The 27,811-nt window shown below is 32.3% G+C and overlaps 1 protein-coding gene across 5 annotated transcripts; it reads left to right on the forward strand.

Moving 5' to 3' along the window:
- On the forward strand, positions 1 to 27,583 carry LOC117788933. 5 transcript variants are annotated; one of them, XM_034627919.1, is made up of 5 exons: positions 1 to 32; positions 17,554 to 17,759; positions 17,829 to 17,945; positions 27,129 to 27,278; positions 27,342 to 27,583. In XM_034627919.1, exons 2-5 carry the CDS (start codon positions 17,574 to 17,576, stop codon positions 27,444 to 27,446), a joined length of 558 nt encoding a protein of 185 aa, XP_034483810.1. In that variant the 5' UTR covers positions 1 to 32; positions 17,554 to 17,573; the 3' UTR covers positions 27,447 to 27,583. The 5 variants fall into 5 exon arrangements, with proteins under 5 accessions (XP_034483810.1, XP_034483800.1, XP_034483784.1 ...); XM_034627909.1 differs by having other exon boundaries at positions 20 to 117; XM_034627893.1 differs by having other exon boundaries at positions 23 to 159.
- The last annotated feature ends 228 nt before the right edge of the window (positions 27,584 to 27,811 follow it).

Consider the following 27,811-nt stretch of genomic DNA (forward strand, 5'->3'; position numbering starts at 1 on the left):
GTTCAGTTCCCTTTAGAGTGCGATAAAATAAAGTAACAAAAAATTATTTAGAGTTCAAATATATTTTGTAATAATTACAAAATCTGAATTAATTGATTAGTGCCCAAGTATATGAGAGTGTGTTTTGTTTATGCATTCTTTAATGCAATTATATTGACAGTGGGTACTTGAAAATAATCTGTGCTATGTAAGACTTGTAAGCTTTGTTATGTTGTGAAAATTTACTTGTTTGTTATTATCAAGGGTGCAAACCACAAAAATTTACTAAAACGTTAGGTTCGGTGGTTCGAACCAGAGAACAAGGCATATGTTCGAACCGGGAATCGGTTAATATAACCCCTGAACCTAAGGTTTGGGCTTAAACCTTGGGTCAGTTTTTTAATGCAGCTACATTTTTTATTCAAATGCATCTTAATTTTGTTAATAATCTAAATTAATTTAATTAATAATCCCGGCCATAACTGCCGTTTTACTAGTCAGATCTTAATGCGTTTTAGTGGGATTATAGATAAATATAATAGTTAACTTTTATTACCACAAAAAGCGCAATTTCTTAATAAATGCAAGGGAAGTGGCTTTTCGCGATTTAGGGAGTAGAGGGGGGCGTGTCAAAAAAATAAAACTAACATTATCATACAGCCAAAAAACCGGATAGTTACGGTTAATAAGCAACTTTTTGTTGTTTCATAAGATCAGCCTTTTTTACTTTTTGTCTTTTACATTAGGATTAAGTTTTGCTGATATCGGATAGCTGTATAGAATGGTTAACATAGGGACAATTAGTCGAACTTACAATATACGGCGTGTCAAATGACTGCGATGTAACAAGAACTGTTGTACTATACTTGTATAGGAGCTTAGCACTTGAAATGTTGTGGAAATCTAACCTATATTAAACTAGAATTTCGGGAAAAAAAAAAAAGTAATTGTTAATTGGGCCACGCCTGACCGTCACTTACAACTAGTAGAAACAAAATGTCATTTTTTAAAAGCGATTTATTCGGAAAGGAACAAAATAGAGCAAAAAGGGGCAAAAGAAAATAAATCAGGGACTGCAATCATTATAAGTTTTTTTATGTAACTCTAAAAATAATCATTATTCTATGAGTTTTATTATTTTACTTATGATTATTTTTGAGCAAAAATAAAACTCAGGAATAATCATTATTTTGATTATTTCTTGAGTTTTATTTTTAATTAAAAAAAAAAAAAAAACTCAAGGTGTTTTGTTGACTTTATAAAAAAAAAAATTAATATTAAATAATTATATTATCGGAAATTTAATTTAACAAAATTTTTTTTAAACTTAACAATGGTTTACTGACTAGGAATGTTTATAAATTTTGTAAATCATTATTAACTGTCCCTGAGTAAATTACAATATAGACTACTAAGGGGATCCGATTTTGCCTGTTAAAGGGTTAAGGAATGATATACCTAACAATGGCCGATTAGCAGAGTTGGTCACAAACACACAAATTTTTATTTAAATGTTGCGGAACGTTACTAGTGCGTCGAGCTCACCCACAACACTTATGCAATCACCACTGTAATTCAAATTTCCCACAAAAAACCTCTACGCGAGGTAAAAGTCTAGAGATGAAAGCAATTTCTAGCCCTAAAATTTCTGATATCCAAACAAACAAAATTCAGTTTAATATAAAAGATTTAAATAAAAATATAAATTAATAAAAATAATTCCATACATTTTATGTTTTTCTTATATTACTCAACTATTTAAGACTTTGGATAAAGATTTCATTTAAATCTCCAAATAAACTAAGATTATTATCAAAATTCAAATTTGTTTAATAAACAGCTCAGTTGTATTAAAAAGTTTAGAAAAAAAGAAAACAATAAAGATAGGACGTTGTACTAAATTGAACAATGATTCGGTGTTTGCAGCCTTGCTTAACACATTTTAAAATTGTTTTGAGATTACTATGTTCCAAAGCATATGTCGATATCGACATCAGTGTGGCGTGTAAGCAATGTTTACCTATTCATTTGACGTGTTTGCCGTCAGATTTCGCCATTGCAGCTTCTGCAGGCGACTCTTGTGCAAAAATACTAAATCAATAATAACAACATAGTAGTAAGGAAGAATTATTGTATGCGAGCGCATTTGCGTGCTAAGGTAACCCAACCAGGGTATCCCGTAGTCGTAAACTCTCAAAGATTGTTGTTGGAAGTAAAATAATACAAACAGATATACATAAATGCATGACGGGAAAAACATAATCAAACAAAGGCGCAAATTGGTGGAATATATTTTGTCTACTCAATTTGGAAACAGTTTACGCTCTTTTCGTTGTCGTCGTTCGCTCAACTCTTATTGTTGTTTTGACAATGCCTACAAAAACTCATTGACCTCGACATATTTAATGCCGTCACCAATTCACTAGGTCGGTCTCGTTGTTGTTTGAGTTGTAATCAAAGTTTTTTATTACTTTGGCTTTTGACAAAAGCGTAGGCAGGGGGGTGCAGGGCAACTGCCCTCCCCCTCCCCCCTATACTCATGGCTAACAAACTTTTAACTTCCTTAATCCACTCAGGGCCGGTTTTCAGTGTTTCCTTACATTTTATCAAAAATATCACTTCAAACTTCACATTAATTTCTCTGATATAGTTATCAAACCTCTTAACTAGACATTGAAAAACTAGCCATCAGAGGGGTTTAGCTACACATCAGATAACAAAAAAATTTCAAACTTAGGGCTTGAAAGGTTTTGAGTATCTATTTAAGCTGTGGTACTATTCATAAAAGATACAGAAAATATTAGCAACATTTTTAATTATTGAAGTATTTGGTTAAAAAAAAAATTTTAAATTTGCTATACAGGTGTGTTCCAGAAATCTCTAGAGAATTTGCAGAGAAATGTTTTTGAAAACAACCGTATGAAATGTTGGTGTTCCTAAAATGTCGGAGATTAAATATTTTCGAACATATTTTTATGCATTCTTATTCAGTTTAAAGATATTTTAGTTCAATTTAATAAATATTTAATTTTGTTAAATATCTCAAATTTTTTCTTGAGGAACACCAACAATTGCTTTTCGGTGACTATATCGCTCTTATAAATTTGTAGAACTCACCTGATAGGTATTTTTATTTTATTTGAAAATCAATTTTTTTTTATTCAATAATTTTGGGGCAAAGAATACTGCTTATTCTATGCTTTTTTTATAGAAAATTTGTAGAACACGCCTGAATGCTCTTTTAAGATTATGTATGGTGAGTGCGCACATAAAACTACTCTCCAAAAAAGTCTTAGCTTATATAGTTTTGCAAAAATGCACGACTACTAATAACTAATGATGGTTGAAATTTGAAATAATTTTATGGCAGTCGACTTCAGTGACTTCGGAAATACATATTGTATATCAAAAATATGAAATCACAGACATTTTGTAAACTCCGAAATTTTCAAAGGGCTTTTCTTAAAATCAATTTTTTAAAATTTCTCTAGAGATTTTTGGTGTGTGGATATACAATGAAAAAGATTTGTCTGCCCCCCCTACGCTCAAAGCTGCCTACGCCCTTGGCTTTTGACGTTAAAGTCAAGAGCAAGCTTGTGGATGAGGTACGCCTATTTGTGTACGTTACCTACATATTTTTGGTGTTATGTGGCAATTTATGACAAACAATTTATAAGTATGAATAGTCTAGTCGATTTACGCCTGCTGTCTGTTTGATGCCGAACTATAATTTGTTATATTACACTACCAGCAAATTTGAACTATTTGGCTATTAAGCGAACGAAAACGACGAAAAACATTTTTTTTTTTTTCAATGAAAGAGTTTTTTTTTTTGAATTTTTTAAAAATCTGTCTTTTTTTTCGTACTTTTCTTTAGAGGTGCGCCCACTTCTGTTATGAATACTTTTGAATGCCAAGACCAATTTTCAAAATCTGTACTGTTTTTAAAAGCTAATGAACATATCTATATTTCATACACAGTCTTAGATTTAAACCAGTAGTTTTAGAGCTATAAATTTTTGAATGAAGAAAATGATGATTTTTTGCTTAATTTTTTTTTCAGCTTTTTTTACTTTAAAATTTAAGGAAAACACGAAAAAAAATTTATTAATTAATTTAATTACGCGTTGTTTAAAACATAATTCATAAAAGTCTATGGCGAAACGGCGATATAAAATTTTTAATTTTAATTTTAATTTTAATTTTGATAACTAAACTGATAGATTTGGTTGAAATCGGACCACTATATCATATGGTTGCCATATTTTATTCACATAGGTGCATTAATTACGAGTCGTTTGATATATGATTCATTAAAATCTATGGAGAGAAGGCTAAGAGCATATAAACAAAAAAACAAGTTTCACGCAAATGTTGATGTTCGACTGATTGGTTCCATGGCAGCTATATGCTATATTGGTTCGATTAGAACCAAATTTGGACAGGTTGTATAAGATAATAAGAGATTTTCAATTTGTAAGATTAGTACAGATAACTTAAAAAATTGAAAAGTTTCATACTAAAGGTTGCTTATCGACCGTTCGTATTGATCGTTCCTATGGCAGCTATATGTTATTGTAGTCCGATTTCTACCAAATTTGGTTAGGATGTAATGGGCGATTAAAGATACCCAATTTATGAGTTTGATTGAGATACCTCTAAAATCAAAAAAGTTTTTTGAATAATAAAATTTGATCTCCTACCGATTGATCCTATGGCAGCTATATGATATAGTTGCATGCAAATCTGTACTTGAACTTTGTCGCGATGTTAGTCGCAACGTCAGAACTGGTATGTAAGCACGCTTGCCAATCCCTAAGTAAACACACTCACGCGTTTGTTTAAGAACTGTCTCGTTTAATGGGTTCGTATGGGGTTTTATAGGTTATCTTATGTACTAAAGGATAGAGATCACTATTGTGTTATAATATTCTTTACTCTTTTCTTCTCATTGAGTAAATAAGTTTTATGTGACGGAGGTTTTTCTAATTTTTTATGTATTCAGTTTTGTTTATGTTGCCCTTGCCCATCTATTTCTAAGCGCCAGGATCGCTGCCCATGTGGTAATCCAACGCCTTGGTGACCTTTTCAAGTCGTTTGTCGCACATCTGGCAGCGCATTCCGAGGGTTGCTTAGATACCATGTTCATTTATGAACATAGTAGACCGATTTAAACCAACTTTGGTCAGGATGCATAAGCCAACTTCAATGCATATTCTATCAGTTAAGCTAATATATCTCTCAAAACAAAAAAACCGACTTAAAACAAATATGGTCATAATATGTAGGACAACAACAAATTGATATTCTGTGAGATTGGTTAAGGTATATCGAAAAATACAAAAACATTGCATACTTAAAGTCATGCTGCTCCACAAGGAAGTCAAAACTAGTGGGCTGGTGCTACTAGTGGGCGAGCATACTCGACTGTCGGAGACCCCGTACTTAATACGGCAAAAACTAATAATGGAAAAAATTAAAAAATATTTATTTAACTTAAATGTAAATTCTATCAGATTGGTTAGGATGTCTCATAAGACATAAAAGATTTTCATACTAAGACTTGATTTTCGCCCGATCGGTCCTATGACAGCTATATGATATAGTGATCTGATTTGAACCAACTTTGGACAGAATATCTACAATCAAGTTAAATGCATATTCTATTAGTTCGGTTACGATATCTCACAAAAAAAAAATTTTTTCATACTAAGACTTGATTTTCGCCCAATCGGTCCTATGACAGCTATATGATATAGTGGTCCGATTTGAATCAACTTTGGACAGGATATATAAAGCCAAGTTATATGCTTATTATATTAGTTTGGTTACGATATCCCATAAAGCAAAAAAGTTTTTCATACTAAAACTTGATTTTCGCCCGATTGTTCCTATGGGCGCTATATGATATAGTGGTCCGATTCGAACCAACTTTGGACAGGATATATAAAACCAAATTTAATGCATATTCTATTAGTTCTATTATAAAATAAAAGTTTTTCATACTAAGACTTGATTTTCACCCGATCGGTACTATGACAGCTATATGATATAGTGGTTCGATTTGAACCAACTTTGGACAGGATATATAAAACCAAGTTATATGCTTATTGCATCAGTATGGTTACAATATCTCATTAAACAAAAAAGTTTTTCATACTAAAACTTGATTTTCGACCGATTGTTCCTATGGGCGCTATATGATATAGTGGTCCGATTAAAAAAAAAGAAACAAACTTAATCTGCCTGCAATATTGAGGGATCTACATATGAAATTTGGTGTCCCTAGATTTTAAATTGATCTTATAATTTGGATATGAAATTTTTTTCGATTTGTGGGCGATAAAGGGGGCGTGGCCGAATTTTAAAATTAACTTGATCTGCTTGCAATACAGAGGAACCTTCATACCAATATTGGTGTCTCTAGCTCTTATAGTCTCTGAGATCTAGGTGTTCATACTGACGGACGGACGGACAGACAGACAGACGGACATCTGCTATTGATGCTGATCAAGAATATATACACATTATAGGGTCTGCCACGCCTCCTTCTGCCTGTTACGCACAAATTCGTTAAAAAACAAACCCAATACTTAAAAAAAACTACAGGGTCTAAAAATCGAAAAAAAACACCGATAAAAAATTGTATATCGCTGTTTGGTCATAGATTTTTATGAATCATATCTTAAAATAATTTGCAGCTATCTAAATGCAGCTATGTAAATAAAATAGAAACGAAAATTTAATTTATTTTTTAGAGTTTTCCTTGAATTAAAAAAACAAAAACTGAAAAAAGCTAAGCAAGAAATCATCATTTTCTTAATTCAAAAATTTATAGCTCTAAAGCTACTGGTTTAAATCTAAGACTGCGTGGAAAAAAAATATTGATATATTCATTTTAGAAAAAAAAGCTTTTGGAAATCGGTTTTGGCATTCACATGTAATGATGACAAAAGTGGGCGCACCTCTAAAAAAAAAATAAGAAAAAAATCCAGATTTTTGAAAAATTATTAAAAAAAACTCGGACATAGAAAAAAAGCTGCATTTCGCCGTTTTTGGCCCCGAATAAATTCTGTCCGATTTCAGAGACCATAAAAGCTAGAGACTTCAAATTTGGTATTTAGGTTCCTGGATACCATAGGTAGATCAAGTTTTGTTTTTATTTTTGGATCGGATCACCATATCATATAGATGCCATAGGAACGATACATCGAAATGAAGTTTTAGTATGAAAAAGTTTTTTGCTCGTTAAGAGGTACCACAAAGCCCGAACGTATTACAACATATCAGAAATAAACAAAAATCGTTAGAGCCATTTTATCACATATAAGCTAATTAGCCTTATTTCACCTGTGAAAGTAAGTACTGGGGCCTAAATACTTTAGGAAAAAAGCCCTTAAATATACTTTGCAACAATATTAAGAACATGATTGTAGCTTCTATGGATTGAGAACTGTTGGGGTTTAAATTTAGCGAGATTTTAAAATTTTTTTTCAAAAGTCGTAGAACAAACATTTCTAGATTTTCGAGGAGGAATAATTCCCCATCATCAAATCCAAGGTTTTTTTTAGCGCTTTGATACAGCAAAACTAACAAACAAACTGACTTTTCATTTCATTTTAAGAAGGTCACTAAAAGTATCTTTTGAACCAGTCATCGGATTTAGGTGATCAAGAAGTCAATCGACGCGTATTTTTAATAATTTATCCAAAAGGCTCCATCGCACAGTTGGCGATTCTGCTTATCTGGCATGAAATAATACAAAATTAAAAATTGAAATTTTTTTTAAATTAATTATTTTCTTGCAATCTAACACCCCGCCAGTATTTATTCCAGTGCTCAAATATTTTTCCAACACTGATAGAAAAATGATCTGAAATTTTAATACTTCCACATTAATTTAAGTATTTTGCTCTATGATTTAGCGTTAAATACGGATTAAATAAATATAAAGTGTAAGTACTTTAAATTAAAAACAAATATTAACATCTTCAATTTAAATATATTTTATATTTAAAAAATAAACATGACATTATTAAACTAATTTTGCTCTGGTATTATGGTGAAAAAAATATTTCAAATATATTTATTGCTTTATTAATTTTTTTTTATTTTATTATATTTTGTTTTTTATTTTTTGTTTTTTAATATCCTTTTTATTTTAACTTTGTTTTTTACTGCTTTTTATTTTTAAAACTATCTTTTTAATTTTTTTTTTTCTTTAAACTTTGTTTTTAACTGTTTTTTCATTTTTAAATATCTATTTTTTAAATTTATTTTATTTAATTTACTTTTAATTTATTTAATATAAAAATTAACTGAATTTTTTCCTGACTCTTCTCCTTAGCATGGCTAAGAGTAGGGCTCGAACCCAGACCTTCGAACTGAAAAAGATCTGTCTGTAGCAGGTCGGCCCCTCTAACAATTAATAGGCTATTTCCACGACCACTCACATTTTCCACATTTGATCACATTTGAATGTGGCTGATATTTGGCTTTCCACGACCAAATGTGAAGCTGTTAAGACATTTGATATTCACAAATTATAAAAAGCTGACAATAACAACATTTTAATGTTTATTTTGGTATTATAACTGGCGCAAATTTAATGCCTATTGTTTTTATTGAAGAAAACATTTGGTTAAGGTGATAATTGTTTTTTTTTCACGAGCTTATCGATAAACATCGCGTGTTCGATAAAAAAAATTTTGAAATTCGCCGGGGCGAATTACAAAAAATCTTCACATTCATTGTGAATGAGCCAAAATGATCATTCGGATTTTGTACTGAAATGAAGTCCACATTCGGGCCGAATGATGAAAATGGCGTCAAATGAGCCAAATGTGCTGTCGTGGAAATGGGCTATAAGCCACCGAGCTTAAAATAAATATTTTCTTTCTTTTAGTCTCACAACAATGTACCAACCGGATGCCATTTTAACAGGTTTGAGTTAAAATAAAGTTTATTAAATTTCATTTTAACTCGTTTTTTATTAAACCTGACATCAATTCGAATACGTTTTATTTAATTTTTCCGAATATTTAAAAAAATTATAATTTTGAGTTTGAGATACCGTATCATGATACCAGAGTTTGTGTATCATGATACCTGAGCATGTATCATAAAAAAAGGCTGTTACTTTGTTACTGGTATCATGATACCAGATTTTGTGTATCATGATACCTGAGCATGTATCATAAAAAAAGGCTGTTACTTTGTGCGACTTTTCTGCTCCCGTCAGATTTTCTTATCGAAATACATAAAATGTTTATCGAAAGTTTTCTTTGTTACACTCAGAAAAATATGCCATCCTAAAAACAAGTACGACCGTACTTGAATTTCTACCGTTCTAATAATTTTAAGATTCACGTGTACTAAAATCTTGAATTTATTACGAATCAATCTTAAATTTAGAATTCTGACTTCACATTCCTATGGCAGCTATAGTTCGATTTTAATCAAACTTAGTCAGAATATATAAGATCATGGCAAATATATAATCCGTGCGTCTCGTAAAGATACCTCCAGAAACAACTGTACTAAACTAGTTCAAGATTTTTTTGTACTTAAAATAGTTTTTTCAAAATTGAAAGGAAGTTAAAAATGAGAACGTTTCGTACTAAAAACAAGTACGTTTTGTGATATTTCTTTTTCATTGTCGCACCTTAGAATTCTCAACATCGCTGGTAAAATCAGCACCTATTCCGAAAGGTCGCTAAACAAGAAAATACACCATTATTAAATGGTATTTAATTTTGGTACTTTTCTTTATTTTAGTAAACATACTAGTGTATGTTTTAAGATTAAAATTAATTAATTATAACAATGTTTTGGACTAGAAACAAGTACATTTTGGGTTTAGTTCAAGATTTTTGTGTACTTAAAGTAGTATGTTTTCAATTTTTTAAGACTTTATTTAAAACAAAAACTTACTTAAAGTATCCCCGAAAAATCTCATTTTTTAGATTTCTGTACTTGCGAAAGCGGAACTTGAAATAAGATTCTTTTTTCAACTTAAGAAATTCCGAACTTTTACAGCTGTTCATAACTTTTATTACCGATAATTGGATTATCAGGTGTAGGCAGAAAAATGTATCACAGCGTTGTTTTTTCTATCAGTGTATCGATAGTCAAGCAATCGAGCTACGATTTACCACTACAAAAAAGGCCAGCTAATATTTGAAATATTTTTTGTAAACCGTCAATTCCTCATTAATTTAACTATGCATTCAACAAGTCGTCGGACATACATGATGGATCCGTTATATACATTTAAATACAAACTTTATGTACAACTTATAATAAATTTAGTAATGAGCAATTTACAATTTGACAATTAGACTTCAAAATATCGGCCTTTTCATTGGTGTAAACGACTTTCGCCGTAAGCTAAGGCTTTTAGCTTACCGGCCTCAGTGTAAATTGACTCTTATGTATATTTAATAAAAACAAGTGGGAAAGGCTATAGTCCAGATCCCGACCATACCCGTTACTTATTTCAATATATATTAAAGTACTTTAAAGAAATTACTGGTCTTACTTTGAAAACATTAAATCGCCATAACTGCAGTTCTACTTGTCCAATCTTGATGCGATTCAGTGGGATAATAGATGCTAATAATAACGTTAATTACCATAAAAAACTTACTATCGTAAAAACTGTGGGTGTTGTGGTTTTTCGCGATTTGCGGGGGCAGAGGGGGGCGCGGCTTAAATTTAAAACAAACTTGATCTGCGTGGGGTCTATATAAATCTGTGCTCCAATTTCGGTTGCTCTATCTCTTATAGTCTCTGAGATCTAGGCGCTCACACAGACGGACAGATACACATGGCTATATCGACTCAGCTCCTGATGCTGATCAAGAATATATATACTTTATAGGGTCGCAGATGCCTCCTTCTCCCTGATACATACATTCCAACGAACACAATATACCCATTTACTTATTTTTTAAGTAACGGGTCTAAATATTACAAATGTAGTTCTCAAGTTATTAGTTATTGCTTGACAGATTGACACAAGCGACCACTGTGCAACGGCCCCATTAGCTGCAATCATTTAAACTTGCCCCTCTTACTAACACACATTTTCTCATAAGCCCGGTAAGTTATCAAAAGTCTTAGTATGCAAATTTGTAAGTTAGGACTATACCATTCGATCGGTACATAACTGATCTGATCGGACAGTCGTATCAAATTTTCTATATTAGCTGTATATATTGCTGGTCGCCTTTCGCACAATTCGTGCTGCTTTCGTCACTAGTGCGGACTGCCGTCCGCAGTGATATGATTCATTAAAATTTATGGAGAGACGTCTAAGTTATTAGAATATAAACAAGAAAACAAGTTTCACGCAAATGTTGATTTTCAACTGATTGTTCCCATGGAAGCTATATGTTATAGTGTTCCGATCCAACCAAATTTGGACAGGTTGTATAAGATTATACGAGGTTTACTATTTGTAAGATTGTACAGGTAACTTTAAAAATAAGAAAGTTTTTCATATAGCAATATAATATAGTGATCCGATATCTACCAAATTTGGTTAGGATGTAATGGGCCATTAAAGATACCGAATTTATGAGTTTAATTAAGATACCTTCAAAAACAAAAAAAGGTTTTTCATACTAAATCTTGATTTTCTACCTATCGGCCCTATGGCAGCAATATAATATAGTGGACTCAATATGGTCAAAATGTGTAAAATTACAACAAATTGATATTGTGTGAAATTGGATAAGATATCTCAAAAAGCACAAAAAAAATTTTCATACTCAAGGTCATGCTCCACAAGGAAGTCATCAAAGTCGACAAAAACATGCCTAGACACAAAATAATATTATATCGCAGTCCCTCCATAGACTTAAATGAATCATATTTTAAACGACGTGCAATTAATGCAGCTAGAAATAAAAATGTAATACATTTTATTTAAGTAAAAAAAGATTTAAAAAAAAATCCTTAAAAAAAACAATCATATTCTTGATTCAAAAATTTATTTCTCTTAAAGTACTGGTTTAAATCTTTATATTTGTATTAATGAATTAAAGATTTATTCATTAACTTTCATTAAATATCAGCTTTGGCATTCTCGAGTAATGACGACAAATGTGAACGTACCTCTGAAAAAAAGTTTAAAAAAAATGCCAAATTTTTAAAATTCTAAAAAAAATTTCTCTATAGAAAAAAAAATTGTTTTTCGTCGTTTGGGCCCCATATCTATCAAAAAAAGTGGGTTAGGTTCTTGTAATAGCCAAAAAGTTAAAACTTTTTGCCGACTGTTATCTTATCTGAAGGGTTTAAAAAGATCTATGCAATCTCATGGGTTTTGGGTTGGTCATTGAAATAGATTAAATGTACATACACTGATAAAAAAAATGTTCTAAAATCAAGATTTTGGTCTCAGAACTAAGATTTTTGGTCTAAAAAATGCGTCGAGAACATCAAATTCTTGAATTAAGAGAACACATCTTGATTTTAAGAACATTTTAAATAAGTCCAAGTTCTTATTTTAAGAATAAATGTTCTTAAAATTAAAAAATTAAATAAATGAAAATTATTTTTTTTTATATTTATATTTTTTTTATTTTTAAATTCGATTTATTTATATTTTATTCTGTTTTAGTAATTTTATAAATGTTATTTTAATTTGTTACGAGGGGGATTCGAACCGCCGCCTACTGCTTCACAACTGAAGCGGCCTCTCTAACCAGAGCGCCACATTGCCATCATTTGCTTTATACGAAATAGTACCTATTTATACTTTCCTAACAATTAAAGATTTTTATTCTTATATTAAGATTTTAAGATTTTTTAGATTAATAATCTTAGCTTTAGAAATTTGGTCTTAAAATAATCCTATTTTAAGAACAAAATATTTAAGATGAATGTTCTTGATTTTAGAACTTGGTCTTTTTTTTCAGTGTAGAAATCTACCATAATACCTACCCAAAAGAAAATAAAAATTTGATTAAAATTTTTATTTATTTTTTTTAAATTTATTTTGTTTACTGGGCCTTGTTTTCTGGAACTTAGCTCCTGTTGTTAACTAATTTAAGGTCGCTGATTTTAAATCTGATCTAAATTTTTCTCCATCAGCTCGCGCTTTTGAGTTACAGGTACTAATGGAGTGTTTGACCTTTTTCGATCAATAAAAGTTAAAAAATCATAGCGCTACTTATTGGGCGATTCTCAAAATTATATGCTTAGACGCCGTACTTAAAAAAAGTACAGGAGTTTATTAAGTTTGTTTTAACGAATATGTGCGTAACAGGCAGAAGGAGGCGTGGCAGACCCTATAAAGTATATATATTCTTGATCAGCATCAATAGCAGAGTCGATATAGCAATATCCGTCTGTCCACCTGCATGAGCGCCTAGATCTCAGAGACAGGCAAATAATGATTGTTTCTTTTTTTGATAAGATCACTATATCATATAGCGCCCATAGGAACAATCGGTCGAAAACCAAGTTTTAGTACAAAAAACCTTATTTGTTTTATGAGATATCATAGCCAAACAGATAGAATATGATTTAAAGTTAGTCCCATACATCCTTACCAAAGTTGGTTTAAATCGGTCTACTATATCATATAGCTGTTATAGGACCGATGGGGCGAAATTCAAGTCTTATTACGAAAAGCTTTTTTGTTTTATCAGATGTCATAACCAAATTAATAGAGTACGCATTTAAGTTAGTCCTATACAACCTAACCAAAATTGTTTTAAATCCGACCACTATACCATATAGCTCTCCTAGGACCGATCGGGTGAAAATCAAGTCTTAGTATGAAATACTTTTTGTTTTTTGAGATATTGTAACCAATATAATAGGATATTCATTTAAGTTAGTCTTATACATCCTGACCAAAGTTGGTTCAATTCGGACTAAAATATCATATAGTTGTCAAAGGACCGATCGACTCTAGCACCGCAAGCGAAGCGAGCAAGGGGCGGAGCCCCCTAGTTTTAGAGATGTAATATATACCTTTGAAAAAAATCAAGCTTTTGAAAATCGTCCAATGAGGAGCAACTATGATTTTTATGCCCCTTACTTAAAAAATAAGTAAAAGGGTAAATTGTGTTCGTTGGAATGTATGTAGTAGGGAGAAAGAGGCATCTCCGACCCCACAAAGTATATATATTCTTGATCAGCATCAACAGCCGAGTCGAGGGAGCCATGTCCGTTTGTGTGAGCGGCTAGATATCAGTGACTATAAGAGATAGAGCAACCATATTTGGAACACAGATTTCTATAGACCCCACGCAGATCAAGTTTGTTTCAAATTTAAGCCACGCCCCCCTCTGCCCCCGAAAATCGTGAAAAACCACCACACATAAGAATATCTTTAAATTTGTTTAATACACCAATTGGTTCGAAAGACATTCAACTGAACTTCTATTTATTTAATTTTTACTTAATAGTTATTGAATACCTCTTATTTGTGACATTTAAAATAAAAATCAAAAATAACACTTGTTTTAAATTTTTGTTGGAAAAATCAAGAATAGGTGTTATTTTACAACTTTTAAATTAAAATTGTTATTTAATAATTATTTTTTACTTCTTTAATAAAAATGAAAAATAAGAATTAAAAATGATTTATATCGTTCTTATCGCAAATAAAAGTTTTTAGCTTAGATCGCTAATTACGACAAAAATAAGAAATTTTGGTGTATTGCATGTTATCCTAACATAATTCTATCCTATTGATTTATTTAGTTAAAATTTGCTAACATAACACTTATTTACGGTCCCTGTTTTAAAGTACTTTAATATATATTGAAATTAGTAACGGGTATCCTATGGTCGGGATCTCAAGTATGGTCTTCTCACTTGTTTTAACTTTTATTGATGAAAAAGGTCAAAAGTTCGATAAGTACCTATAACTCAAAAACGCGAGCTGATGGAGAAAAATTTAGATCAGATTTGAAAACAGCGATCCCAAAAAACATACATTTCAAATCAACACAAAAAAAGTTAAATTTTGTTCCCTTGTGTAATTAAATACGAATAGTTTGATTTTAAAAATGGCAAGCTCAATTTTAAATTTAGACCCATGGCTTCTTAAGCAAACTTTCTGAATATTGTTCGTAGATAACGATTTTGACAAAAATTGGCCCACTTTAATGAAAGTACTTACGTACATATTTACACTTGTTAAGAGTACATTAAGGTATAATAAATAGTACATATGCAAATAGTTATGAAAATCGACATTTATGTTCACTTTGAAAACAAAAAAATCCACAGATACATATACATTGTACATTCATACAAAGTAGCTCTGGTCGTGGTTGAGTACACTTTCCATCGTCTTAGCCGCAGTCAACTCAAATTAATTTAAAATGGCATGCAAAAATTATCTAAGCAGAAATGGTTGATTTTTGACTAATGCCACGTTGCACATGGTCGAATGCATATGACACACCCTTTCGAAAAGTTCTGTCTAAAGACATCGGTAGTCATTCGGCGGTTGTCTGGCCAACAGCAGCCACTCATTGATATAATTACAAAGTTTTGTTGCCAGTTGATGAGTTAGTTTAAAAACAAAATCAAGAATGCGATTGCCATGGCCGCTTTTCCGTTTGGCCAAAAAGTTTTAATTTCAAAATGAAGTTTGCTTCATTGCTTGGTGCAGGCTTCTCTGAGTGGGGGATGGCAATAAAACAGTCAAAGCATGCACAAAAGTGCAACGAAAATTGCCGAAAACCGGTTACAAATATCAGCAAAGGGCCAAAGGCAGAAAAGCACTTGAATAGCGCAGATTCTATACTCTTTCTTTGACAAACGATTTAGTTTAATTTATATATTATATTTATTATTTAATTCGTAAACTGGCGTAGATGAGTAATTGTTATACATAACATACTATACATAAAATCAGGAATTAATAACGAAACCGAATGCTAGTAACCGATAGAAATTTGTAACCGTAACTGAAACCCTATGTTTTTCATTGCACTGAAATTCTTTAACCAAAATTGCCGATTCATTACTAAAAGTTCCTTCAAACGTGCGTTTTTTCACCGACAATGTGAACACAAAATGGTGGCATTCAGCACGTAACTGTGATCACCAATGATGATACCTGATTATTACTTTTTGCATTAAGCAGCAAATTTTCGAGAGCCAAAAATACCAAAATTGGTTTCATTTATATAAAAGGGTATCATGTCATGCTGAATGCTCCCATTAAATGGATCGTCGTCTGTTCTGAAATAAAAGAATTCTCGATAAATACTAACACTCCATACTCATGTGCTGTTAAAAGTTGAAAGCAATATCATTAACCTAGCTCGAAAAATCAAAAGTAATAAATTAAGTACATAAAAAGTGGTCGATAATATGAACAAACATTTTTTTTGTGGATTGAAACCAATAGTGCATATTAAAAGCTCAAAACGAACAAAGGCGCAATCGATATTAAACCGATATTCTTTGCGCTTTGCTACGCTACATAAAATACTTTTGATGTTTTTATTAAAATATTTTAACAATTGTGTTTTCTTTTGACTTATATATTGCAGTATTTCGAATAGTAATACTTAGGGGTACATGTCTTTCCTTATCTAATATTATTTTATGAAAATCATATTTACATTATTTATTAACTGACTCAATTTATTTTATTTGAATTATGAAAGCTTGTTTTAGAATAATTGACACTACATTTTAACTTCTTGATCCGTTTGATATACCCTTAAAGTCACTTTTGGGAAGAAGTGCACAAAAAGTATTAGAAAAACTACAGGCCATGGCAAAACTTACCTGAATACAGTCAGACGGACAGATGGCCAAACAGATAGCAATTCGAAAGAAAAAAAAGCTAAAGTTGTGGAAAATACCAGCGGCGAAAGGGATTTCAATACCAATTAAATTCGCCAGAGACCTCGACGTTGCTCAAGCTAGCAAGTATGTATTTTTAGATAAAGTGAAGTAGAGAAGGAGGCAGATTCAGAGGTGGCTATTATGTGCCATTAGGGCATAATTAAAATGCTCAAGTTGCACAGCGGCCTGCAGCCTTTGGAACAACTGCTGAGAATAAGAATCCGGTGAGAATGACAGCGAACGACGCGAATAAAAACGACAAGAACGCTGCATTGTAGACCGAAAGCGAAAAAGGATAATGGGGACAAGATGTGTGGATGGAGGATGGTTACCTTGGTTTTAGCATTAGTTGTTTCTACATGTTGCTTGACCAAAATGTCGTGGGAGCTAAAGCACCTGGATTCTACTGCAAAACACACCACATAATAAATTTGGCGATTTTGGAACGCTTATAGATCGAACCAAAGATATACAGGGATGCTTTAAATACTAGAATTTAGTGATAAATTTGACAAATTATATCATTTGTTTTCATATAAGCATGACGCCCCAAAGTTTTTCTGTGTAAAGCATTATTGTTTTCGAAAATATTCTAATCATTTTAATCATTTTTTTTTAATATTATAAACACAAACACGCACTCTTTTATGCTACATGTTAATTAAAGTTTAATACATTTTTTTTAAAGCAAATTGCCAAACTTCGCACCGATTTAATGACAGGATTTCTTTCTTTTTATGCTAGTGTAACGCTTACGCCATAGAATGTTGATTTTAACATCACATCAATCTCTGGGACTGCTTGTAATGATCAGTTTGGTAATGCAACTGGTCGCTGCTAATGATCACAGGAACAAACTAAAGGTGTCATTGCCTCACGAGCGCACAAAACGTGGCATTTTTTTGGACTTCGTGCAAAAAATGGTGATAACCAAAAATCTTCTTGTTGACGTAAGTATGGATATTATAAATATGCTTGATTTATCTGTGTGTTTTGTGGTGTCTTCTGATGCATTTTAGCAATATACCGACACAAAGAACACTCTAAATGACATCTACAATACGGTAAATGAGCAGTTCAGTGATCCGGGCCCAATGAAACCAACAAGTCAACCAAAGCCAACGACAGAAAAGATGGTAAGTCAGATGAGGGCTCTTAGGGAATTAACTTGTAGATCTCATTTATTCAAAGATGTGACTCCATTCCAAAATACAATAAAAAACATAATTAATGGTGCTACAGTGAGGAAAAAAAAACAAGCAGGCTTTGCCCGTTTAACAGACAGACAGACGGTCATGTCTAAATCGACTAGCCTGTTGATACTGATCGAGAATATATATACCTTAGTGGGAAAGGCTATAGTTGAGATCCCAACCATAGGATGCGTGTTACTTATTTCAATATATATAAAGGTATTTTAAAGAAATTACTACCTAATAAAAACTACTGCATACTTTAAGGTGATTGTATTGAAAAATTAACTTTATTAATAACTTTGGTTAGCTATTACTTCCGTTCTACTTGTCTGATCATGCTGCGATTAAGTGAGATTACACTAGGCAACAAATTTGGAGTTTTTAGCTCGGTACCCAACAAAATGGGTACTAGAGCCTATTAGATTCGTGACAATTATGGTACACTTCTTTGAACACTTTTATCTCCGAGACTATAAAAGTTAGAGCAACCAAATTTGGTGACAATACTCCGACGATGTTGGCCTATAAAACCACGTGAATGATATAAAATCTAATAACAAGAGCATTTTAAAGCTACAGCCTTGAGACTTGGCACACAGGATAGGTGTGAGGTGTGCTGAAAATTTCATCGAGATCGGTTAATAAACAGAGAAGATATTTTAGGGAATATGATATATGGAGGACATATAATCACCTGGATCTCAGAGACTATAAGAGCTAGATCTTCCGAATCTTTTGTCATTATTACTTAAGAATGCCAAAACCGATACTTAAAAGCTTTACTTTTCCTGAAAGTTAATGAATATATCTGTAATTCATCCATACACAGTCTAAGAATCAAGCCAGAAATTCAAGAGCTATTAATTTTTGAATTAAGAAAATGTTGTTATCACTGCGGACGTCAGTTCGCGTTAGTGACGAACGAATCACGAAGGGTGTGAAAGGCGACTAACAATATATACAGCTAAGTTCGAAAACTTGCTGCGACTGTCCGATCAGATCGAGTTATATACCGATCGAAAGGTTTAGTCTTAACTTACAAAATGGCATACTAAAACTTTTTCTAACCAACCTGGGTCATGAGATACGGGGGTGTAAGTGGGAGGTGAAAAATTTAAATGATTGCAGCTAATGGGGCTGTTGGGGCCTTTTGGTAAAATTTTGTATTTTTCGAAAATTCTAATTAAAAATCGATTGATACCTCAATCACCCAAATCCGATAACTGGTTCAAAAGATAAATAAATTTGAAAATTTAAGTGGACTTCTCAAAATTAAATGAAAAGTTAGTTTCTTTGTTTGTCTGTTTGTATCAAAGCGCTAAAGAAGCTTAAATGTAATGATGGGGATTTATTCCTTTTCGAAAATCTAGAAATGTTTGTTCTACGACTTTTTGAAAAACACGCTAGTTTAGCGGGAAAACGCTAAATCCCGGTAAAATAGAAACCTCAACAGTCTCCAAACCATAAAAGCTACAGATATGTTCTATATATCATTGGAAAGCTGTGTTTGAGCGCTTTTATGCGTAAACTTTTTTTCTAAAGTACTCAGGTAAAATTGGACTGGTGAAATAAAGTTTTTTAGCTTACATTTTTGGCGATTTCTGACAAAACGTCTCTTACGATTTCTGTTAATAAATTTTAATATGTTGTAATGCGTACAATTTCGCGTTTTTTTGTGTATGAAACATAAATTTTGGTTGAGGGGTTTGGAAGATATTACGTGTTAAGTGAATAAATACATTTTTCTATCGGTCGAAAATCACGTTTAAGTACGTTTTATGGTTTTATGAGATATCTCAACCAAACTGATACAATATGCATTTAACTTGGTTTTATATATCCTGCCCAAAGTTGGATCAAATCGGACCACTATATCATATAGCTGTCATAGGACCGATCAGTCCAATATTAAGTCTTAGTATGAAAAACTTTTTTGTTTAGTGAAATATTTTAACCAAACTAATAGAATATGCATTTAAGTTAGACTTATATATCCTGACCAAAGTTGGTTCTGATCGAACCACTATATCATATAGCTGTCATAGGACCGATCCGGCGTAATCCAAGTCTAGGTATGAAAAACTTTTTTTTTCATAGTAAGTACGAAGTCACCGACAGTAGAGTATGCTCGGCTGTAGCAACGCGAGCAAAGCAAACAGGGGGCGGAGCCCCTAGTTTTTCTTTATAATTAAAGAAAAAAATTTTTTTAAATATGAAATACGTTCAACAACTAAATTTATATATTTTACTATTTGCCTGCATTAATGAGAAAGTTACAATGTGTTACAATTGCAAAAATTTCTGATATCCCACAAAAAAACCTCCACACGAGGTAAACGTCTAGTGACGAAAGCAATTTCTAGCCCCAAAATTTCTGATATCCAATTTTGTGACGAACAAAATTGAGTTTAATCTAAAAATTTTAAATAAAAACATAAATTAATAAAAAAAAAAAGGGAAAATTGGCATTCGGCACTGCGCAAAAAGTAATTTTTATGTACAAAGAAGCTTACCCTTTTTGCTCACAGTGCACAATGCCTATTTTCGCTATGTTTTTATTAATTTATATTTTTTTTTTTAATTTTTGGATTAAACTGAATTTTGTTCGTCACAAATTTGGATATCAAAAATTTTGGGGCTAGAAATTGCTTTCGTCACTAGACTTTTACCTCGTGCAGAGGTTTTTTGTGGGATTCCTAAATATCTTCTATATTTATGGGTCAATCGCTTTGAAATTTTCAGGGTCGTTTAATAGACTTACTTCCTACCTAATTGTTCAGTTAAGGAGTGATATCTTAAAAATTGCGCCTGTAAATCATTTTGTGCGATTTGTTGGCAAAAGAGGCGTGACATCCGAAATTGGAAACAAACATGACCTGCGTATGGTATCCCGGAACCTACATAAATTTGAAGTCTCTAGCTCTTATAGTCTCTGAGATTGACGAGCTCAAACAGACAGGCAGACTGGGCTCAATCGACTCGGCTGTTGATCCTGATTAAGAATATATATACTAAATGGGGTTTGCCACGCCCTTCTTCTGCCTGTTACATATATTCTGCCAAACACATTATACCCTTTTTTGAATGCTCAATTTATACAAATCAGTCTCCCAAATTTTTTTTAAAACGACCATTACAAAAATAAATATATTTTATAAAAATAAATGGGGATTTTCCACATATTACTTAGTAACGGTAAACTTAATTAACAATTGCTTGAGTTAACCGTTACTAAATATTTAACATGTGGAAAATCCTTAAAATATATTTATTTTTGTAATAAAAGTTCCAAAAAGAAGTTTGGGAGACTGATTTGTATAAATGTAGCATTGACTTACCAAAATACAGACTATATGAATCTTTTTCCTTTTTATACAACCAAATTGGAAAATTGTTTGCATTTTCATATCTTTATCTGATGTCAGATGAACAGCTCGTTTCCAGTGATTGCTAAACCGGCTAAGTCATTTCATGCCATTTCCTTAAAGGAAACAAGTCTTTGTGCTATTTTTGTAAGGAACTCACCTTGCTTCAGCTGCTCTGCGATCGTAAAGCTTGAGTCGAAAACTTTCTATGCAAGAAGCCACTTGTATTATATGTTTGCATTAGCGGCATTCATATTCACGAAATTATAGAAAATACACTCATCGTATAGTAGAATAGCTTTCTTAATATTTCTGCTCTTCATCCTTGGATTGTAAGTGCCCATTAGGCCGTCCATCCAAGGGACCCCTTCCAATGTGATTATTGTATTCCTCATTTATTTGGAGGCAACTGATTTCTTAAATAGCTTCTGCATCCTACCATAATGCAGTGCCTTAGCTCTTTCCTCATTGGGATTGGCTCTGTGGAGTGGTGATATCCTAACAAATATATATATGTATATATATAATTCCACAATACCGAATTTATGAAAACTCCTTGAATCTTGGAGCAGTACTCGGCGGGAAGTAGACTGGATTTGAGGACTAGTTGGCTTAAGTATGGTCAACGAAGATCGAATGCTTTGGAAAGACTTGAAGCATGCAGTTGTTGATAAGGATAGTTCTTCTATATCGATGGATATAGGACCAACACTTTAGGTGAAACTGTTGCCTGAGTGTCTTGAGAAGCAATGAATGAGAGGCTTAAATCTTGAAGAAATGCGTCGGAATTATCATTTTCAATTATTTTCCAATTTTCTAATGGTTTCGGAATAGTCTGGGTTTCTAGATTGAATGTTGTCGAAAACATAATCGGAGTCCCATCACTATTATAACTGCTAAACTTATCATCGCTTCTACAGAATCTATCAACTCATGCAATTGTTAATATAAAATTGCTTATAAATTAATAAATGTTATAAATAATAAACACTTAAATTTAAGAAAATTGTATCTTAATAGTTATATTAGTGATTATTAACTCAAAAAAAAACTTTAGAAGCAACAAATAGCAAAGGATATAACCCAAAGTTGCGTGCGATATTCCCTAGTGATGCAAGCGAACGGCCATATTTTTTTCCGCTCAAACCGAGTAGACCGTCTTCAGACGGTCTTCAGTTTTTCGCTTTTTAAGAATACTAGCAGGTGAATTTTTGTATTTGTTTTTTTACAAATCATAAGAGAATAATATTACCTACTAGCAGTCTAATTCACAAATCGATAGACTTAGTCAATATATTTTTTGTTGGCGATTGAAATTGCAATTTATTTGGTCATAATTAAATTTGGTATTTTTCACAACTTCAATGATTACAAAAACTCTGTAAAAAAACGGTTCATCGGAAAATAATTAATTAAATTTTAAAACGTCAGAAAATCAATTCTAAACTAAATAAACTCAAAGAGATTTTTCTCTAGTTAGTTTTCCATTTTTAATCTAAAAACGGAAGACCGTCTACAGACGGTCTTACCCGTTAGAGGGTTAAGAGAACACATCTTGATTTGAAGAAAATTTTAAATAAGACCAAGTTCTTATTTTAAGAATAAATGTTCTTAAGATATAAATCAAAAAATAAAATAAATAAATATTATTTTTTATATTTATATTTTATTTTTGTCTTTTTAAATTTTCATTTATTAAAATTTTTTTCTGTTTTAGTAATTTTATTAATGCTATTTTAATTTGTTAGAGGGAGATTCGAGCCGACGCACAGTGGGGCAGATCCTCATGTCTTTTGAACCAGTGAAGATATTTGCAAAATTTAAAAAGCATTTGATAGAAAACTTCTTTAGCTTTAAAATGAGTGCTTGTACTGCTGGTTAATTTAGGTTTGTCGGTCAAAGTTGAAAAATATTTTCAGTGCATATTTACATATCAAATTAAAAACAAAAATCCATTTTTTTTTTTAAATCTTGTATGATGCCCCTGGCATAGCGAAAGCGTATGTAATTGTACTGCGCTCTTCCTCTATCTATCACCATTTTTTTGCGAGGTTGCATCAGTTTTTGTCCTATAACTTCCCCAGACGCAGCTGGACGCATGAAAGACCGGGGTTATTTCGTTAGAGAATTGATTAACAAAGACTTCTGTGGTAGTGGGATCGAGTACAAATGAGTCCAATTTTTGTTCTATTCCATCAAAGTCAAAAATAGCCTAATTTTAGTGCTTTTTTTAAACATCGCTGGGATAAAAGGTCAACAAGTGAAGAAACAATTCTACGGCATTTAATTAGAAATGAATGTAATTTTCATATGAAAACAAAAACATAAAGATCGGTCATATAACTTGTCATCAAATCAGTTTTAAAGTTTGCATTTTTTATTAAATTTTCACATTTTTGCGCGCACTGAAAAATGGGTCAACTTTGAGAGGCTGTCACGTCCACATTTTTACCTGATTTCAAAAAACTTTTGGATTCGTAATCTTTCAAGTTTTCTCTATCGAATGCCTTTATAACTTTTTACGAACGCTTTCGTCAAAAAAATGACTTTTGCCACGCTTTTCGGCCTCCGACGCTAGCTGCTTCACAACTGAAGCGGCCTCTCTAACCAGAGCGCCACGGTGCCATCATTTGTTTGATACGAAATAGTTCCTATTTATACTTTCCTTACAATTAAAGATTTTTCTTCTTGTATTAAGATATAAAGATTTCTTAGATTAATAATCTTAGTTTTAGTAATTTGTCTAAAAATAATCTTATTTTAAAAACAAAATATTTAAGATGAATCCTCTTGATTTTAGAAGTTGGTTTTTTTTTCAGTGTAGAAATGCCCATATACATCTATGCATATTGGGGTCTGTCACTTCACAGCAGTTCCAGACCCTAAGGACAAGTTTTGGAATCCTTATGGACTTGTCCATAATCGATAGGGAAAACCTAGGGACATGGTATCAAAAACGTTGTGGATTTTAACATTGTCATGTCATAGGATTGAGGACAGAGGACATCTCCCTAGGTATTCCCTAAAATAGTCCTCACGAAAAACGTTAGGGACTCCCCGTGGAACTCTGCCGTGAAATCCCTAAGCATTAAAGTGAAAAAAAAAATATTTTTAACTTTGTTTTTTTTTTTTACATTGTTTTTTCCTTTTTTTAATTTTTTATTTTAGAATTTAAGATTACATGTTTAATACTTTGACGACGGGCTTGTATATTTATTTAATATTATTTATAAAGACTGTTTAGAGCGGAGTTCGAGCCCGGGAACCCAAACTGAATAGGTCTGCTTGTGGCAAGTCGGCGACCATTACGCCACTCGGCCTTAGATTTCTCGCCGTTGTGTCTGTTGCTACGCACACACGCGCGCTGTTACATTAGAGTGTATGGGTGGATGTCCCTGATATAGAGAGAGAGTGTGTTCGAGTGTTCGACCGCTTTTGTTCTCACGACGCATGTGTTCGATTGAAGCTCGATAGTCAAACGCGAAGTTTGATTCGTCACGCTGCCTATGTGTTTCTTTGATTTTAATAAGTCGATGGTTGCGCTTGCCGTATGTCACGAAGCCCAATCGTTTTGAAACCACATATGCGGACCAGTGCTGCCAATTAAGCTATTTCCCCGCTAGATCTAGCGGGCTGCAATTGAAAAATGCGGGATAAATTGTAAAATAGCGGGTATCGGGAATTATAGCTATTTTCCAAGCAAGGTGGAATCAACCAATATTGAAAAGATTATGTTCCAATACTCGAACGTCCACCTTATTAAGTGGTCCAATTAAAAGAATACCACAAGCTTTTGGACCAAAGTGTCCAACTGGCATATGGCATCATTACCTACCTTAACCCTTATATCGCTGTCATAGTCGAACGCAGAGGTGGAAAGAGTCCATAGTCAAATGAAAAAGCTTTAAACTAAACTTCGAAATAGAATGGCTGTTCAAACAATGAACTCAATTTTACACATAAGATACGGACTACGCAGGGAAGATAAATGCTGTTATAATTATTAAGTTTCAGCAGTATGCTTAAAAAAGATAGGGACCTACATAAGTTCAGCTGCAGAAGACGATATGCTTAAGGAACTTGATAACTTTTCAAAAATGCTGTATTAAATCAATAAAAATATCGTTTCACTACTCTAGAATTTTTTGTAGCCACCAACAAAATTTTCTGTCAATATCTAGCTTTTTTCAAAGGCAAGTTTAGCTTTTTTAAGACCCTAAAGTTGGCAAAACTGATGCTGACCAATGTCGTTCATAATTTCAAACAAAAATGGAGACCAGCATTGTTCGTGTTATTCGTGATCGCTAAAAAAAAACATCTACACGAGGTAAAAGTCTAGTGACGAAACCATATTACAGTCCCAAAATTTCTGATATCTAATTTTGTGACGAACAAAATAAAGTTTAATATAAAAATTGGGGCAACACAAGTTATTTTTTCCGCTCAAAAGCTGTCTGCTACATAGGTTTGGTGATATGACACTTTATTGCTGCTGTTATCTTTGGACTCTAAGTAATATGTATATATACACTTATTTGTTAATATCTTGAGCAAGTGAATTTATACAGATGTGTGTGATATATCAAAATTCGTGGAGTTTTATTGACCATAACATATTGAAGTTTTATAAGAAGATATCAGATGTCAATTTTTCATTGATAGCTGTATATATTGCTAGTCGCCTTTCGCACCCTTCGTGCTGCTTTCGTCACTAGCGCGGACTGCCGTCCGCAGTGATATATGGCCAGCAGAGCTAAAAAAGGGGCCCAAAATTGGAGGTCCAGATAGCACTACGTTAAGTACAGGCGCTGTGCCCATATGCCCGAAATCTTTGTTAAATGTAAAAGCTGGGGATTAATTTTTCAAATAAAAAAAAAAAATTTCATCAAATTTTAATTTCTTGTCTTATTTATTACAATTGAAAGATCTATATGTCTTAAAAAACACCTTTTACTGTTTGGTAGTTTAAGCTCATAAATTTTCGCAAAAGCCTAGTTTACACTCGGAGTTTGCCCTTTTTCCTCGCTGAAAATCAGCTGTTATGTTATGTACAGAATATTAGTATTTTTGCTATCGATATACGTATTTAAGCGACCCTGCGCTGTTTGTATGCCCTGTTAAACCAAATCAGCTGTTCATAAGCAAAACAAAATGACAAAAACTAATTTAACCAAATAAAATGCAGAAAAGCGTTAAATTAAATATGTTTGTTATTTGTATTTATGTAATTCCATAGTTATGCATGCTTATTGCATATATTTAATTTTATTTAATTAATATTATCATTGAAGATAGTTTTATTTTATTTTTATTATATTTATTCATAACTGCGTTTATAAGCTGCACCTTATCCACTTTTCCAAAATCATCAAAACAACGCTTTCTTGTTGTGCTCTTAATTGTCGCGCTCATTTTTTCATTGTTTTCTGACGAAAATAGGTTTGAAACCTATTTCCAATACGTAATTGCGAAGAGTGGCTTTAACAGTGCCATGTTATAGTTAACACAACGTTATGCCGATACGTAGCGTTACGTAGCGAGAAGTGTGATCCAAATATCAAACTGCAAATCGTACAAAAATTTGACAGTTTGTTTTGTATGGAGTTTTTGATTCCGCGGTCGTTTCACTCTAAGTGTAACCAGGCCATAAACAAACAAAAAGCTTTTTGAAATATAATACTTTGTAATAAATAATACTTTTTGTAAAAAACTGGTAATATCTAAATAACTTTTTCCCCTCTGCTCTATTTTTCAAAAGTTTTCTAATGCCGATGATAGCGGCAGTGATCCTACCACAACAACCACTGAGGGTTACAGCATTTCTCGCTATGAGCTGGGTCGTATTCTGGGTCGGAACTTCCGTGGTGTACAACGCCTGGCCCAGACTGAGTTTAAAGAGGCGCTTAATGTAATTATTACAATCATGACTTTTCTATTACTCCATTGCTTAATGTTTCATTTTTATTTTCAGGCCACACACTACAATTTGAAGAACTACAAAGCAGAAGCGGACCAACAGTTTGCCAACAGTTTGGCCGTGAATAAGAAGAACAAGCTCAAGAGTCTGAACGGTTAGGTTTAGAGCATTTATTGTCGCCATTTTTATAATTAATTAAGTACCTAATTGGTGTCTCTTATTAACTAAAGATAATACAATAAAATCATCGGTGTCGTAAAATGAGCTGGTGCATATGCCGATATACCTTCTCGTAATAAGTTTAAACGCACTATTATTCTCTAAGCTTCCCTTGCAGTTCGGTATAATGCAAAATGTTTAACATTGTTAAATATATTAATGCAGTGTTTAACTTATTATATTTGTGAGTATGCATTTTAAAATATTTAATTACATTTACATTTTTCTGCGAATATCATACATGCAAAATGTATGGCGTTATTATATTTTACATTTAAATTCCCATTTAAAACCAAATTCGTAAT

This window comes from Drosophila innubila, chromosome X, assembly GCF_004354385.1.
Source record: "Drosophila innubila isolate TH190305 chromosome X, UK_Dinn_1.0, whole genome shotgun sequence".
NCBI lineage: Eukaryota > Metazoa > Arthropoda > Insecta > Diptera > Drosophilidae > Drosophila > Drosophila innubila.